A 16,694-nucleotide genomic window follows, 5' to 3' on the forward strand; every position below is an offset into this window, starting at 1 on the left:
TGATCACACCCAGCAAGACAAAACAGGAGTGGACGTGTTTGTCTGCGGTCTCGCCCGCAGGTGCCTCCTCTCTGCAGCACGGTGAGCTCTGCGTTATTTTGAAGCCATCATATGATATAGGCTACTTTAAGCTCAGGGCTTCTCGATATAGCCGAAAATCCAGTTGTGGCTTCCTATTCAGAATGTAACCCAAGTCTAAAAATAGCTTCCTGAGCCTATCCTGAATAGCCTCGGTGTATGGCATCGTGTCAGGAAGCTGTTAGCAGTGGCACCCCGGGTACACGATGACACTCGGTTTATCGCTTCATGTATTTATATTGAGAGTGCCTTGCTTAGACTTTTTTTTTAATCTCTCTGATTGTATTTACTGGAGTTGCAACAAAAGCACAAAAACAAAAAAAACGTGACGAGACAAATGAATAACACATCTGCTACATGTTTCCTATTTGAAATATGAGCAAACTCTCACAAGTTGCAGAGCTCAGTAGATGAGAACATTTACTGGGTTGAGTTTGTCGTATTTCGTCTGTATGGAGAGTGAATGAGGAATATGGTGTTTAGATAAACCCAACTTTAGTGTTTGCAGTGAAATACTGTGCAGATACATCCCAACTAGACTTTGCCTTGTTTTACAATATCATCATTCATTATCATATTGTATTACTATATTATCATATTGCATCGTATTGTATTGCATTGTGTTATGTTTTACTGTTTTATAATGAATGTAGAATAAGGAGGGAATGTTGATTAGGGATAATGGGGAAGTCATGGGACACGAAGGGCACAAAACTTATAGTATTTAAAGTATGATAATAATAATAATAATGATAATAATAATAAGTGCTTTACTTAAACAATTGGGTGTATACCTGGTGATACACCCAATTTTTCCCACCGAGGGGGAGGAAAATGTTTGGGAAAACCATTCGTGAACGTGCACAATAATGTGAAAGAGAGACAACGGGAGGACGGATATGACAGAAAGAGGAAGACTATCACATACAAACAAAGAGCCATCCCTCCACCCTCAGACAGCTCAACGGCTGCACTGAGTGTCCCCGTGTTGTGTGGGGACTTCCTGTCAGGGCTGGCGTCCGGCTAGTATCAGAGGCTGAGGTCAGGGTTCGGCCCTACGGGGTAGTAAACTATGAGCACCTCTCATATTGTCTCATATTATTTGGCCTGTTTGAAATTTTACGCTGCAGTTTTCTTAGGTTTGGTCTGTGGATAAGACCAGGTCGTAAATGATGTAAGTGATTGCTCTACCTACACTAAATGAGACATACTGAGGTGTATTCCACACGGCCTAAAACCTTCCTTGGCATTCACTTCTCCTGGTGGCATGAGGGCAACACTACAAATGCATTTTGTTTTTGGCTTGGAGCATTCTTGCATTGGAGAAATGCCATTATCAACAGGGAGCTAAACACACCATCTGTCCTCTTCCTGTCTATTGTACACACATACACACACACACACACACACACAAACACACAATAATTGTGTCAGGGAAAGGCAGAACGTACGACCGCGATAGCTGTGACATGAAGACCCACGTGACTATTTTGGTCTTCCACGTTTGTCTGCTTTGTCACCAAAGCAGTGAAATCACATCTACCAGAGATTACAGAAGCTGCTGCAAAGGCAGTTCTGAGGATCAGGGGCACTGTTATTATCAGATTATCGTCTCCAGTGACAGCAGAAATTACACTTCAAAGCTTTTAATGACAGAACACTTGTTGTCATCACCTAAACCGCTGTTATCCAACACTGCTGGCCTTGCAAAATGGCACAGCACATTTGGCCAAGGCACTCAGCAGAATCGTCAGCCTGGAGTGATTTAGTCGGGCTCCGGCCCCAACAAAGGGCAAACATGTTACTCAGGAAAAAGGTTCATGGGAAAACCAGTGGGAGTGTTTAACGGGGAACACGGTATTCCAACAATATTCCATCACTCAGATGTTCCGTTGACTTTTGGCTCAGTGTTTCCCTAAAGACGTAGAGCTGGACATGCATTCCTGGCTCGGCAGGACAAAGAGGTTCTTTCAACAGCAGTAATCCTCTGGAGGAGGAGAGGGAATGCTCCTGGTCAACAGCTACACCAAGCTGGACTTCAGGGCCCTCGCAAGGGCTCACAAACCTTGTAACATTTCAAAAACAGAAGAAGAAGAAGAAGAAGGAACAACAGCAACAACAACAACAACAACAAGAGCACAAATGGACTCCACGTTGTTAATTCATGTCAAGTTTCCAGATTTCATGTGACCCCTGAGTGTGCCAACTAGATGGACTTATTGTCTGACACCAAACCTTGTGTTTCATATACACCTCACATCTCATGTCATCTTTATTCTTTTGCATCAGCCCCTTTTTTCTTCTTCTAGAAACACACAGAGACAGGACTATAGATGTTATTATACTATATGATCCATCCATCCATTATCTGAACCACTTATCCTGCTCTCAGGGTTGCGGGGATGCTGGAGCCTATCCCAGCAGTCATTAGGCGGCAGGTGGGAAGACACTCTGGACAGGCCACCAGGCCACCACACAGGGCCCACACACACACACACACACACACACACACACACACACACACACACACACACACACACACACACACACACACACACACACATTCACACCTAGGGACAATTTAGTATGTCCGATTCACCTGACCTGCATGTCTTTGGACTGTGGGAGGAAACCGGAGCCCCCGGAGGAAACCTATGTGCAAACTCCAAACAGAGGATGACCTGGGACGACCCCCAAGGCTGGACTACCCCGGGGCTCGAACTCAGAACCTTCTTGCTGTGAGATGATCATGCTAACCACTGCGCCACTGTGCCGCCTATTATATATGATAAAAAACAAAAATGGCAACGTTACAGGTGATGCTAAACAGGAATATAGCTGTTATATATGATGCAAAAGAAGAATACAGATGTTATGGATGATGCTGCTGAAGTTCATCACCTAACATATTTCCCTCATCTGAGGGTAACCTTACTCTTTTCAAAGGAAAAAAATCAACTTGATTTCAGATGTTGCACCACAGCATTTTGAAAACCTCATCCGCCGTGTATGAGGCAATCTCGTATACATATAATAAGAATACCTAACACACTAACACACCAGGAATCTATAACATGTGCTCACGGAGATGTACGTTGCTTGAGTTATAAGGATCTGGCAAGCCGTACCACAGACTGTCACGGCCCTTGTTAATATAGTGTACGCATTAAATCAAATTTAGTTTGATTATGTACAGCGCAACTCGTACAAGCACTCATGGGGAATGGACAGATTCTGGCTGAGCACCATGGAAAAGCCACCTGCACAAGTCTTGGTAGAGCAAGTTCAGCAGGAGCCAACACTGTCCCATCTGTCACCAAAACAAAGAACTCACAATAAGCGGGCAGCATGTTTCTCCCTACCAAGAACACGAAATTTCAAACAACATACTCATTAGAAATCACAGTATGCAGTCAAGTTTCACAGTGTGTACAGTATACAGTATGTACAGTATGTACATGTGTGTACACACACACACATACATGCTCACACATGGAAATGCCTATGCTTACACATACAGCTGGCAGCCACAGTGTCACTCACCCTCCCCTTTCTCTGAACTTCACTTTGGTCCATTTCTTTCATAAGCTGTGAACATCAGCTCTGTCGAAAAGAGCACTTCCCCCAAATTAATTTCAAAATTCATCTTGAATCCATTTACCGCAGCCTGATGTCGAAACAACCAGTGTGGGCGCAAGACTATGAAAGAAGGGGAGTTGCCGGGTGAGGTGGAGGTTGAGAAGAGGGGGGAGTGGAAAGGAAAGGGGGGGGGCAGCGTGGGATATCCCTTTGAGTCATGGAAACTGATCCAAAGGGCAGACAGTCCTACAGATTGCCAAAGAGCTGTAAGCGTATTGTGAGTAGTCTTCTAAAAACAGTTTCTCATTGGTTCACCTTTACAAAACATGCCCCCCCAACACCACCACCACCACCACAAAAAAAAAAAGACAGTGGCAAATAATTTGGCAAACAAATATGGTGACCATATCCAGTCTCACTGGGCTCACAGACATGATTGTCTATTTCTGTCTTGCACTGTTTGGCGAAGCCGCAGCCCTTATTTCATTTTTAACATGTGCCTGCACATTGATTTTAATGACAACAAAATTGAATTGACTTGAATGACGCTCGATGTTTGGTATCCCCTTTTTCACTGTTTTCCCATTTCTATCCTTTTTTTTCCTCCTCTCTTGGCAGTCTTCAATCTGCTGATGCAGCAATCCAGTTTCCACACGGACATCACCGATTTATCTGAATCTTGTCAAATTTAATAAAAATTTTGCAGAGTACTTCACAAACACAACTAATGTGCACGTGTCCCACTGAAGAGAGGGAGCAATGTGGCTTTGGAGGTAGAGATTAACAGGTGCCTCTCTTTTGTTCTCCAAAGGAGGAGGGATTCCTCCGCAGGCTGTCAAATGCCATGACATCATCCCCTTGCTGCCATGACAACCGCCCAGGAAAGAGAGAAAAAAAAACACCTCAGCATTTGAGTGTGTGCATCCGCGTGTATGTATGTGTCCACAATGCTGCACACAGAGTAATGTTTATGGATGGATGAGACACCGTGTGTCACTGCACTGTAAATTGACAACATATCTCACGTTGCTTCTTAGAAGACGTCCTGAGTAACACCAAGAGATAGACAGACGGGGGGGGGGGGGTAAAGACATGGAGGGGTAGCCTGTCTGAAAGCTATCATGTCTTTGTTCCGGATGAGAGACTGTCCTGAAGGCATGCTGGAGATAAAAGAGAAAGACAATAAAAAGCTGAAAATGGTGGGACAGGAGAGAGAGAGAGAGAGAGAGAGAGAGAGAGAGAGAGAGAGAGAGAGAGAGAGAGAGAGAGAGAGAGAGAGAGAGAGAGAGAGAGAGAGAGAGAGAGAGAGAGAGAGAGGGAGAGGGAGAGGGAGGGAGGTCATGTCCCTCTGTGTGTAGGTGTCTATGTGCGTGCAGATGCTCATGCTCATGTGTGCACGTGCTAACGTCCATATGGGTTCGGTGCAGACGCTGTGGCTGCCGGCCATGCAAGAATTTGTGGACGGTACACTTGTTTGTGCGAATGACACAAACTCTGCTCCGCTTTGGAAACCATTCATTACAGCAGTCTCGACAGCCAAGATGAGATAGTGCCTAACCAAGAGCAGCCTCATTCCCAAAGCCCTATCAAACATGCCATCATTATCAAAACCATCAGAAGTTCACCTTATCTCCAGTTGCCCCACTCCAAACTCATTCCTGTCAATGATCCAACGCAACCATCCCATTTTAAATGTCGATGTTACAGTTCACCGATAATTGTGGAATTTGTCTGCATTTATGAATCTATTCTCAATTTACAACCCACTGCCTGCATTGTGCGGTTCCCTTCGTCAATCCAATCCTTTCCCTTGGATCTTGTGTCGAGCCACCATGATAACTTGACATTATAAGTCTGTTGCGCTCCCATTATGGGAGAGAGTCAAACAGGGCCCGCACTCTTCAGGAAAATGTGACTGCCTGGTCACATTCAAGGTCAGCCATGTCGGAAACAGAAGAAGCAGGATGACACAGAGCGGCTGAGAAGGCATCAGGGCTGAACACAGGGCAGCCAGTGAGAGAATGTGCCTCTTTGCTGGTCTGATTATGCTCTCAACAGAATGAGCTCACACAACAAAGGATTTATTATCACTAGAAAGAGAGAGAGAGTTGCTGGAGTCTGGGAACTCAGCACTCCCTCAGAGTTCCTCTCTCTCTGCCAGGCCCCCAAATATGTAGACTAGCGCTGCTTCACACTACACAAGCCCCCTTTTCTCTCCTCTATAAAGTGTCTAGTGTTTTAGGGGGTGGGAGAGGAGGAGGCTAACGTGGCATGGTCTCGTGGTTCCATACCTTCCCAGTCCCTCTCCCCTCTCTATCCCTCACCACACCTACCGTTACAGTTTCAGAACCTCTTAAAGGATCAATTCTGCGTGTTTTTTTTTTTTTTTTTACAACCTGGTTCTTATTTTTGTAGTTTTTGCCACTGTGCATATCAGTTATAATATCGTTTCTACTCACCGGCTTTATTTTGAAGATCTTGATACAGGACCGCCGCTAGACTCAGCTTTACAAGAAGCATCTTACGGGGCCAAGTCAACATGAGCGTCAGACATGTTTCTGCAAGTTCAATTCAATCCAATTATCTAAACCCCATATTTGAAATTGAAAATTAAAGTGCAGTAAAAGTTATTTATCTGAAATGTCCAATATCATCAACGGTAGTCCATTATGTTACTTCCTAGTTCAACTTGCAGGAACGACCATCTGACTTACTTTAGGTACTAGCAAACATGGATAAACTAGTGCAACTGAGACATCATAGATAAGATCATGTTCACAATCTAACTAAGGTAAGGTTTGTTTGTTTTTTTTGGTATTGCTTTTTTCTTTTTGCTGTAGAAAGGGAAGGTTTAAGACTTGTGTTCTCAGTTGCCCCATAAGGTGCCACTGTGAAGCTGTGTACAGCAGTGGTCCCATATCCAAAATCTCCAAAACGAAGCCAGTGAGTAAAATTATATCATGACCAACATTCATGATGGCAAAAACTACTAAAAGAAGAACCCGATTTTTAAATAAACAAATTTTTCCTTTAGTGACCAATAAGAAAATTGGAGCTGGAGCCTTTTTTAACTTTTCCCCCAAGCTATGGATCTTCCTACCCAAAGACATTTAAGAGGTGGGCTCAATGGGGATTTTAAAAGAGAAACTTCACCAATTATCTTAGATTTATAATACTTTCAAAAAGTTAAAGATTATATTTTGACTTGCTCAAAAGTATGTTGGGAGGGGACATTTTTGGATTGGAGACCAAGTCAATCACAAACGCATGTAAACGTTACTTTGCATATAATAATAATATCTACTGCTACTACTACTACTACTTTTGGCTGCTCCCATCATGGGTCACCACAGCGGCTCATCCGTTTGCATCTCTTCCTGTCCTCTGCATCTTCCTCTGTCACACCAGCCACCTGCATGTCCCCTCTCACCACATCCATAAACCTCCTCTTTGGCCTTCCTCTTTTCCTCTTCCCTGGCAGCTCCATAATTCATCATCCTTCTCCCAATACACCCAGCACCTCTCCTACACACATGTCCAAGCCATCCCAATCTTGCCTCTCTTACTTTGTCTCCAAACCGTCCAACCTAAGCTGTCCCTCTAATATACTCATTCCTAATCCTGTCCTTCTTCGTCACTCCCAATGAAAATCTTAACAACTTCAACTCTGCCACCTCCAGCTCCGCCTCCTGTCTTTTCGTCAGTGCCACCATCTCCAAACCATATAGTATAGCTGGTCTCACAACAATCTTGTAAACCTTCCCTTTAACTCTTGCTGGTACCCTTCTGTTGCAAATCACTCCTGACACTCTTCTCCCCCCACTCCACCCTGCCTGCACTCTCTTCTTCACCTCTCTTCTGCACTCCCCGTTACTTTGTACAGTTGACCCCAAGTATTTAAACTCATATGCCTTCATCACCTCTACTCCTTGTGTCCTCACCATTCCACTGTCCTTCCTCTCATTCATGCATATGTATTCCGTCTTGCTCCTACTGACTTTCATTCCTCTTCTCTCCTGGCTCTCCTCTGCCTGCAACCTACTCTCGCTACACATCACAATGTCATCTGCAAACATCATAGTTAATGGAGACTCCTGTCTGATCTCTCCCGTCAACCTAATAATAATAATAATAATAATAATATTCATTCATTCATCATCAGCCACTTCTCCGGGGTCGGGTCGCAGTGGCAGCAAGCTAAGTAGGGCACTCCAGACGTCCTTCTCCCCAGCAACGCCCTCCAGCTCCTCCTGGGGGATCCCAAGGCGTTCCCAGACCAGATTGGACATGTAGTCCCTCCAGTGAGTTCTGGGTCTACCCTGGGGTCTCCTCCCAGTTGGCGGCGCTCGGTAAACCTCCAAAGGAAGGTGCCCAGGAAGCATCCTAATCAGATGCCTGAACCACCTCAACTGGCTTCTTTCAATGTGAAGGAGCAGCGGCTCTACTGCAAGCTCCCTCCAGATGTCCGAGCTCCTCACTCTATCTCTAAAGCTGAGCCCAGACACCCTACAGAGGAAACTCATTTCAGCCACTTGTATCCACAATCTCACCCTTTCGGTCACTACCCAAAGCTGATGACCATAGGTGAGGGTTGGAATGAAGATTGACTGGTAAATTGAGAGCTTTGCCTTCCGGCTCAGCTCCTTCTTTACCACAACAGTCCGGTACAACATCCGCATTACGGCTGATGCTGCACCAATCCGCCTGTCAATCTCCCGCTCCATCCTACCCTCACTCATGAACAAGACCCCAAGATATTTGAACTCCTTCACTTGAGGCAACAACTCATCCCCAACCCAGAGGGAACAATCCACCATTTTTCGGTAGAGAACCATGGCCTCAGACTCGGAGGTGCTGACTCTCATCCCAGCCATTTCACACTCAGCTGTAAACCACCCCAGTGCGCGCTTGAGGTTGTGTTCTGATGAAGCCAACAAAACCACATCATCTGCGAACAGCAGAAATGTAATTCTGAGGATCCAAAAATGAATACACTCCTCACCTTGGCTGCGCCTTGAGATCCTGTCCATGAATATCACAAACAGAATTGGAGACAATTGTCTCCCATGTCTCCCTTGTCTCCGGTAATAATAGTAATAATAGACTTAGACCTTGACACTGACACCGTAATGAAAGAGCTAGACCAGGATAGCACACACAAGTACCTAGGAGTGAATGAAGGAGGCGGCACACAACACTCAACCATGAAGGAGAAGATCCGGAAAGCGTACCACAGGAGAGTGCGTATGGTACTTAAGAGCGAACTCAGTGCGGCTAACAAAATTGAAGCGATCAACACCCTACCGATACCTGTAGTGACGTACAGCTTCAACATCATCAATTGGAAACTGAACGACATCAAGAGACGAGACACCAAGACAAGAAAGATGCTGACCATGGAGAAGATGCACCACCCGAAAGCAGATGTCGACAGGCTGTACTTACCAAGAGCTTCAGGAGGACGACGCCTAGTCCAACTCGAACTGACCTTCAAGACTACCACTATCGGGCTGGATGCATACCTGACAAAAACAGATGACCCACTCCTCCAAATAGTAAAACATCAGATCTACTCCATTGATAAAGAAGCTGCGCAATTCAAGAAAGAGCTTGATGTCCCAGAAATCCCATCAACAGAAAATGAGGCAACTACCATCTATGCCAAATGATTGAAGCAGAAGGCAAAACACCGTGGCCAGCGGCAACTGCAAAAAACCTGGACAAAGCAATGCACGGGAACACCAGTGGTTGAGGATCACCTGGCTGAAAGCAGAGACGGAGGCCCTGATAATCGCTGCACAAGACCAGAGCCTGGCAACCAGATCCTATCACCATCGCATCATCAAAGATGGAAAAGACCCAAAATGAAGAATCTGTGGAATGTACGAAGAAACCATCGACCACATTGTCTCAGTCTGCCCGGAACTGGCAAAGACCGAGTACATGTACAGACACAACAAGGCAGCAGCATACCTGCACTGGAAGATCTGCAGGAGTTACAAGATCAAGACGACTGAGAAGTGATACGAACATCATCCAAAAACGGTTACTGAAAACAATGATGTCACCATCCTCTGGGACATGTCCAACCCCACTGACAGAGAGATAAAAGCCAACAAGCCCAACATCGTTATCAAGGACAGGAAACAAAAGAGGTGCATGCTCATTGACATGGCAATACCATCCGAAAAAAAACACCTCAGTGAAAGTCACAGAGAAGCCGACCAAGTACAAAGACCTGGAGATTGAAATCAACAGGATGTGGGGAATGAAGACCGAAACAACACCAGTGGTCATCGGAGCTCTAGGACACGAGAAGAAGGGAATGGAAAAGTTCACCATCCGTAACCCAGGAAACATCAACATCAGTGCAGTCCAGAAGATCGCCCTACTCAGAACAGCCCACATATTACGACGAGTATTGTCTATCGAGTGACATTTGCCCTATAGTGCCTCAGGTCCATAGTTTGGACCTGGCTCTACAGGATATAAAACAGGGAACGTGAAAGAAATAATAATAATAATAATAATAATAATAATAATAATGATAATATTTACATTTTTATAGCACTTTATCTAGACATCGAAAGTGCTCAAAAGTGTGCTGGGAGAGGACATTTTTGGATGGGGGACCAAGTCAATCACAAACATAAGCAAATGCTACTTTGCATATAAAAATAATAATAGATTACATTCCTATAGCGCTTAATCTAGACAGCCAAAGTACTTCACACTGAAAGGGGGAAATTCACCTCAACCACCATCAATGTATAGCACCCACCTGGGTGATTTACAGCAGCCATTTTGCACCAGAACGCTCACCCCACATCAGCTTGAGGTGGAGAGGGAGGAATCATTGAGCGAATTACATGGGGGATGATTAGGTGGCCAGATGGAGAGAACCAGGTTGGGAAATGTTGCCAGGACACAAGGGCCCCCCTACTCTTCGCGATAAGTGCCATGGGATTTTTAATGACCACAGTGAGTCAGGACCTCGGTTTAACGTCTCATCCGAGGGACGGCATTTCCTACAGCACAGTGTCCCCATCACTACACCGGGGCATTGGGATTTTTGTTGTATAGTAGGACCAGAGGGAAGACTGACCCCTACTGGCCTACCAACACCACTTCCAGCAGCAACTAATTTTATCAAGAGGTCTTCCATCCAAGTAGTAGCCAAGCCCACACCTACTTAGCTTCCATCATTGACAGAGCTAGGGTAAATGTTGGTATGCCTGCATGGCATACGTTGAAATAATGATACCGCATCCAATGTTTTACACCATATTCTATAGATTTCAGATGCAAAGTTACCCACAGACAAACAAAAGTGACCGGATGACATTACTGAATAATTTTGAATTACACTACTGGATGACATTTTAAATAGATAATCTGTATTCTCCGGTGGATTACGTTTCAGAAATATCATATTCCAGCCTGTGTATAATCCAACATGCTGGCTAGTTTTTCGTGTTCATCTCAGGCTGAAAGGACAGGAAACGTTGACCTTATGGGTGACATTCCATTACTGTTTTGTTTTGGCTGTTGATAAACCAAGGACAGAATCGACCTCCAGTGGATGGAAATGCTGCAACACTCACAAACGTCCTAGAATGTAAAAAAAAAAGTTTGCCTGGTTGATCTCCAGACGCCATTCATTATAAATAATCTACCGTTATGATATAAGGTTCGTCTATATTTGGATTATTGTAAGGGGGGGCTGCACATAAAATATCCAGTCCTCCTTTGAGGTAGAGTTGTGAAACTTTAAGTAAATAGGCCACTGCAAAAACCACTGTTATCCCAAAAACAATGTATATTCGGCCACTGACACTTTTCTGAAGCGGAAGTGACGCAAAGACAAGAAAGAGTAAACTACACACTTGTCTGCAACACCCCCCCAAACTCCAAGCTAAGCTTTAGCATCGACAGACACACCTGCACCTAGCATTTGTTAGACACACCGAAGATCTCAGCCCCCTTTAAAACAGGCTGCCAGCGGTAAAAGAGTGCCCCCCCCCCCAACAAAGAAAGCTTTTAACTTACCTGAGCGGGGAATGTTCCGGTAACACCGCAGAGTTAAGCAAAACCACGGCTGCTGCTTTTCATTTGAGATGAGTCTGTGAGCTAGCTGCCAGACAGTGGTCACAAAATGGCCAAAAATCGCAAGGAAAGGAAAAACACTGAATGGGATCCCCCCCCCCCTCCAAAAAAATAAAATAAAAAGGGGGCAGAGTGAGTGAATTTTCTTTGTGTCCTTTCTTCTGCGGTTTAAGGGATATGAGAGGGGCGCTCTCTTCCCCCTTCAAACCGCACTCTCACTGTCACAACACAACACAGTACGGGACAAAGCCATGTGCTCCCCTCTCTGCTGACATACACTGTCTGTCTGTCGCTCGTCCCCCTCCCTCACACTCTCGCTTTACCCCCCCCCCCGCCCGCTCGCTCTCTCAGCTTTCCCTTCCTGTCAGCCTCTCCCACCAACGACACAAGGCCGTTATTCTTCTAACCAGTTAACTCCTGTCCAGCTCATGAGACCGCAAGGAAATGTCGCCTCGGTCCTGATTTATACAAAAATATGGTTGGGGGGGGGGGCCGAGTCTCACACAATGAGCGCGCAACTTGGTACAGCTGTTACTCTGAGCCAACCTCTGTTCTCGCGTTTTAACCCAGTGTATATCCAGTTCTACTGAGTTCTACTGAGTTCTACTGAGGAAAACTTCAAATGAGAGATTATATAACTATACAAACTCCAGTATTGGATTGCGTCCGTTACTCATTGCACTGTATTGCACAGTTTTAAATCTGGCAGCCCCCCCCCCCCAATTTTTTTCATCATTTTCTCTTCCTTTGCTCCGAGTGATGTGTGAAAATACGCATAAATAAAACATCCTGAAACAACGATTTGCATTCACTGCTCATAAAAGCTTAGATTCTCCCTGAGAGACGGAGCGCTGCAGTTTTCAGACGCTGTCGTGTTGTGATTTAAGCTGTCGTGGCACTAACAGCTTAATTGGCTCTACCCCCGGACGCCAACCCGCAACAACGCAGCAGAACTGTCCCGACGGGGGTCCCGCTGCCGGACCTTCTCCCCGTCACACAACACGTCACGCGACATGGGCATGCGCACCCATGCACAAACTGCGCTCTTGGAGGACGCTGCGTTTCGGAGCATGTTCCAAAACAGCGGAGTTTTACGGGACAGCAGCAGCTTTTGTTGTTTCACGTACCTTCAGAAGGCGGCGAGATGCTGTCAGGAGGATGTGCAGAGCCAGCCGTGCGTACAGCACAACAGCTGTAGCGTGCCCCCCCCCCCCCCGCCCGCGGTTCTTCTCTCTGCCCAGACCAGCTATCTGCGTTTCATTATCCTCTCCACAAAATGCTGTCACAATGTCTATATGCATCCACCAAGGGAACAGTTTCTATGAACGTGTGTGTATGTATATGTAGGTAAGAAGAGAAGAGAAGAGAAGAGAAAAGTGAACAATAAAAATTCATTTGCTCCTCTCGAGCTCTCATGGCCTTGAGGACATGATGGAGCTCCACAGACTGTTGGTGTGTTTACTCAATCCTGTTGATAGTCAAAATGGCACCAGTCCAAATCACATATCACATATCACATGTCATATGTCATATATTATATGTCATGTATGGCTACACGCCGTGCAGATAATGCTAGGAAGGAGCCACATTTAACCTCTCCTTTATATGTAAACACTTACAAACACGTACACATGCAAATATATAAACACACACACACACACACACGCACACACACTTAAATAGGTGGTTGAGACAGTAAAAGCGCTGTCTTCTTTCATCTTTAATGAAAAGCATATTCCGTTTTGCTGTACACCCCCGACACACACACACACACACACACACACACACACACACACACACACACACACATTCCACCACCACACCAGCTCCCACACACCCATTTTGTGCCTAACGCCTTTGAGAAGCATAGAGTGGAGTACTTAAGGCTACACTGGCGGAAGCCGTCATTACAAACATCAAAGGGCTCGACGGGCGCTGGCTCGATCCTGTGAGATGATTCGAGTCTCTGTCACAGTGGGAGAGACCCGGTGAAGCTCTGCTTTGATACCGTCGACTGGGATGGAAATTCCTTTATCAAGTGATTTAGGACTGGCGGTGCAGAAGGAGGGGGGGGTGTTTCAAGGGACTGGGTTACAGATTTTGCAAGAATATGCTTCTTTTTGATGGGTGGTGAATCCACCTCCCACACACTCCCAGAGGCCTCGGGCTTAACTGTAGGATGTTAAGAGCCCAGTTGTGATTTGACTATGTGCCACCAGAAGAAACTGCTATTTAGAAGTGACATTATCACCACAGCCGATAGAACATTTCTCTAATTGCTTCTCAATCTCCGTGACGTGCTTTATTTGACAGGACTGCGTGTTGGTCTCATGCTTAAATAGTAAGCAGCGCTGGGCTTGCAGGGGCCAGTTTCTGGAAACGCTGCGAGGGCTTATTGTGAGTCTCGTTGTAGGCGTAAATACGGCGCGCCTGCGTTGAGACCGGCAAACACGGGGAGCAGCGCGGGATGAACAGGACGCCAGCGACCCCTTGTGATACTACCACGAACGACTTCATTAGCGAGAAAAGGGGGAGTAAACCTGCCCAAGTGTCAGTCACACTATATCAGGCCGTGCTTTTGTTTGTAGACAATGGCTTATGCCACAGGTGAAATCAGTTATTTTCATCATCACCACCACCACCATAATTGTCATAGTCTTCATCATCTTCATCATCATCATAATCAATTCTCCTCTCATCTTTAAGGATGACGAAACCCCATCAACCACCAAGGTTACCAGCAGAAAGAAGAGGAGACCAAGAATGAATTCCTGCTATCAGCCCTGTTGCCATTTTCACTTAACACTGATAACAATGTGATAAGAGTATATGTTGGGATAAGTGAATTGGGAGCAGCCAAACATCCCAACTCCCGGTCTCTCTGAATGTAGCATGGTAGTGTGAGGACAGACCCAAACAAAAGGCTGTGAGTGTGCTTAGAAGGGAGGGCGTCCTCCTGTCACACAACACAGGGCTGCTGTTTGAAGGCTCACGGAAAGGAAATTCCACATACTGCTACAGAATCCATCCAATTTCCTCTGCGTGTGTGTGTGTGTGTGTGTGTGTGTGTGTGTGTGTGTGTGTGTGTGTGTGTGTGTGTGTGTGTGTGTGTGTGTGTGTGTGTTTAAGAGATAGCTAGATAGATAGAGAGAGCGGAAGAGAGAGCGGGAGAGAGAGCGTGGCAGGGACTTAAAACCGCAGACTTCAGGGGCCATAGGAATGAAAGTGTGTGTGTGTGTGCGCGCGTGTGTGTGGTTCTTTTACAGTGGGTAACAAATCCATCTTTGTCTCACTCTGTCTTTAGCACATGCACAAACACAAACACACAAGTGTCCCCTCTAAATGGACGGAAAGGACAACTGGCAGGAACAGGTGAGAAGGTGAAACACGTCAAATAACCTGCTTTTTCTCGGAGGCAGTCAGTGGTGTTGGTGTCACCGCACATTTCCAGTAGTGCATGTTTATCTGCCATTAGATATGCACACACACACACACACACACACACACACACACACACACACACACACGCACGTTCATTCCAATGGTCACTGAAGTCTGTGGGTTTAAGTCCCTGTCACACTCTTGCGCTCTCTCTCTCTCTCTCTTAATCACACACACACACACCCCACACGCTCACGCGCGGACAGCAATGGCCGTTTGTCCATCTGGCACTTCAAGCATTAGTGCCTTCATGTCGGCAGATGAGAGCCTACATTCACTCCTATTCACCGTCTGCTTGTGTCCTGCTCCATCCAGGGGCGGCGGGGGGGGGGGGCAGTCTTCCCAGTTTACTTAAAACCTACTGGAAGGCATTAGCCAAGCTTTTGGAGTTGTGGAAGAGGAAAGCCATCCATTTTCCACACACTTCCTGATGACAGTTAACACTGTTCACACTAATATTCCCATAACACCGATAACTCTCGTGGTCTGGGCTACATTATTAGCTTGACCTGCTAATTGTCATGTGCCAGGGACATTATGAAACTACACCCCTCCCTGATATCACAAGGCTTGCCTCAACTGCTCAGATATCTTATTGGGTCTCACAGTTATCAAAACATAAACAAATAAATACTATATGAATACAAAATTAACAAAAATAAATAAACCATAGCCCAGAATGTAATCCATTATGCCCGCCTTTCACAGAACATTTCCATTAGGCTCAAAAAAATAACAAGTTAAAATCCCTAAACAGAGATTTAGGCCGTTCTATCCTACACTGAGTTGCTCTTTTTGCTGTACATATTGCTTTGGTGTAGGTATCCACCTAATCAAATGCGTCCAATCTTTATCAGAATAAGTTAACTGAAGTTCATTAAAAGTCAATCAGATATTGCTGCACAGTCAGTGTGAGCTTAAAGTCCATATACCAGTGCAGTGACCTACCTTGAAACGCACTTTCTTCAACATAATCCTTTAATGCAAGTTTGCTGGCAGATTTTCACTTGTTGTATGAGGCAGCAGATGCCCCGGTGCACATGTTCAGGACAGAATCGACAACCGGCTCCACAGATTCAAGACCTGCCAGAAAGACCCAATCCAGTCACTTTGTGCTGCACTCTTCTCGTTTTCCAGTCTTGAGTATCCGCTTGCTTGATAGACTGTCTGTCCGTAACACACCAACTATATAGATGGGTCTTGTGGAGTCTATTGTCTTTTCCCTGCTCTCCCCTCTCCCTCTCTTTCCTGAGAGACCATTTACAAAGCCTGGATCAAAGCTTATCAGGCTGCTCATTCATTCGTGAAACAGACACGCCCTCTTTTTATGACTGGAGGGCTGCTATTACCCCCCCCCTCCTCTCATTCCCTCCTGTCTCTCCCCTTCCTGCCAGTCCCTAGACCCCAAATAAGGGTGCTGGTAAGCCCTTTTGCCCTTGCCCCCGCTGACCCCCCTCCCCACCTCTTCGTTTCCCAACATAACCCATCTG

General features: G+C 45.7%; 1 protein-coding gene across 7 annotated transcripts in view; it reads right to left on the reverse strand.

The window, feature by feature from the left end:
* phldb1b (pleckstrin homology-like domain, family B, member 1b) overlaps window positions 1-12,056 on the reverse strand; it is a 109,850-nt gene extending 97,794 nt beyond the window's left edge. For 6 of the 7 annotated variants that reach the window (XM_056283928.1, XM_056283925.1, XM_056283927.1 and 3 more), the window contains exon 1: window positions 3,622-3,751. In XM_056283928.1, coding sequence (XP_056139903.1) covers window positions 3,622-3,663 — 42 coding nt within the window. In that variant the 5' untranslated portion in view covers window positions 3,664-3,751. Of the gene's footprint in view, window positions 1-3,621; window positions 3,752-11,706 lie in introns of those variants that run through there. The other variant, XM_056283926.1, reaches the window with a different exon arrangement.
* Between the last annotated feature and the right edge of the window lie 4,638 nt (window positions 12,057-16,694).

Source organism: Lampris incognitus, chromosome 7 (assembly GCF_029633865.1).
Source record: "Lampris incognitus isolate fLamInc1 chromosome 7, fLamInc1.hap2, whole genome shotgun sequence".
Lineage (NCBI taxonomy): Eukaryota > Metazoa > Chordata > Actinopteri > Lampriformes > Lampridae > Lampris > Lampris incognitus.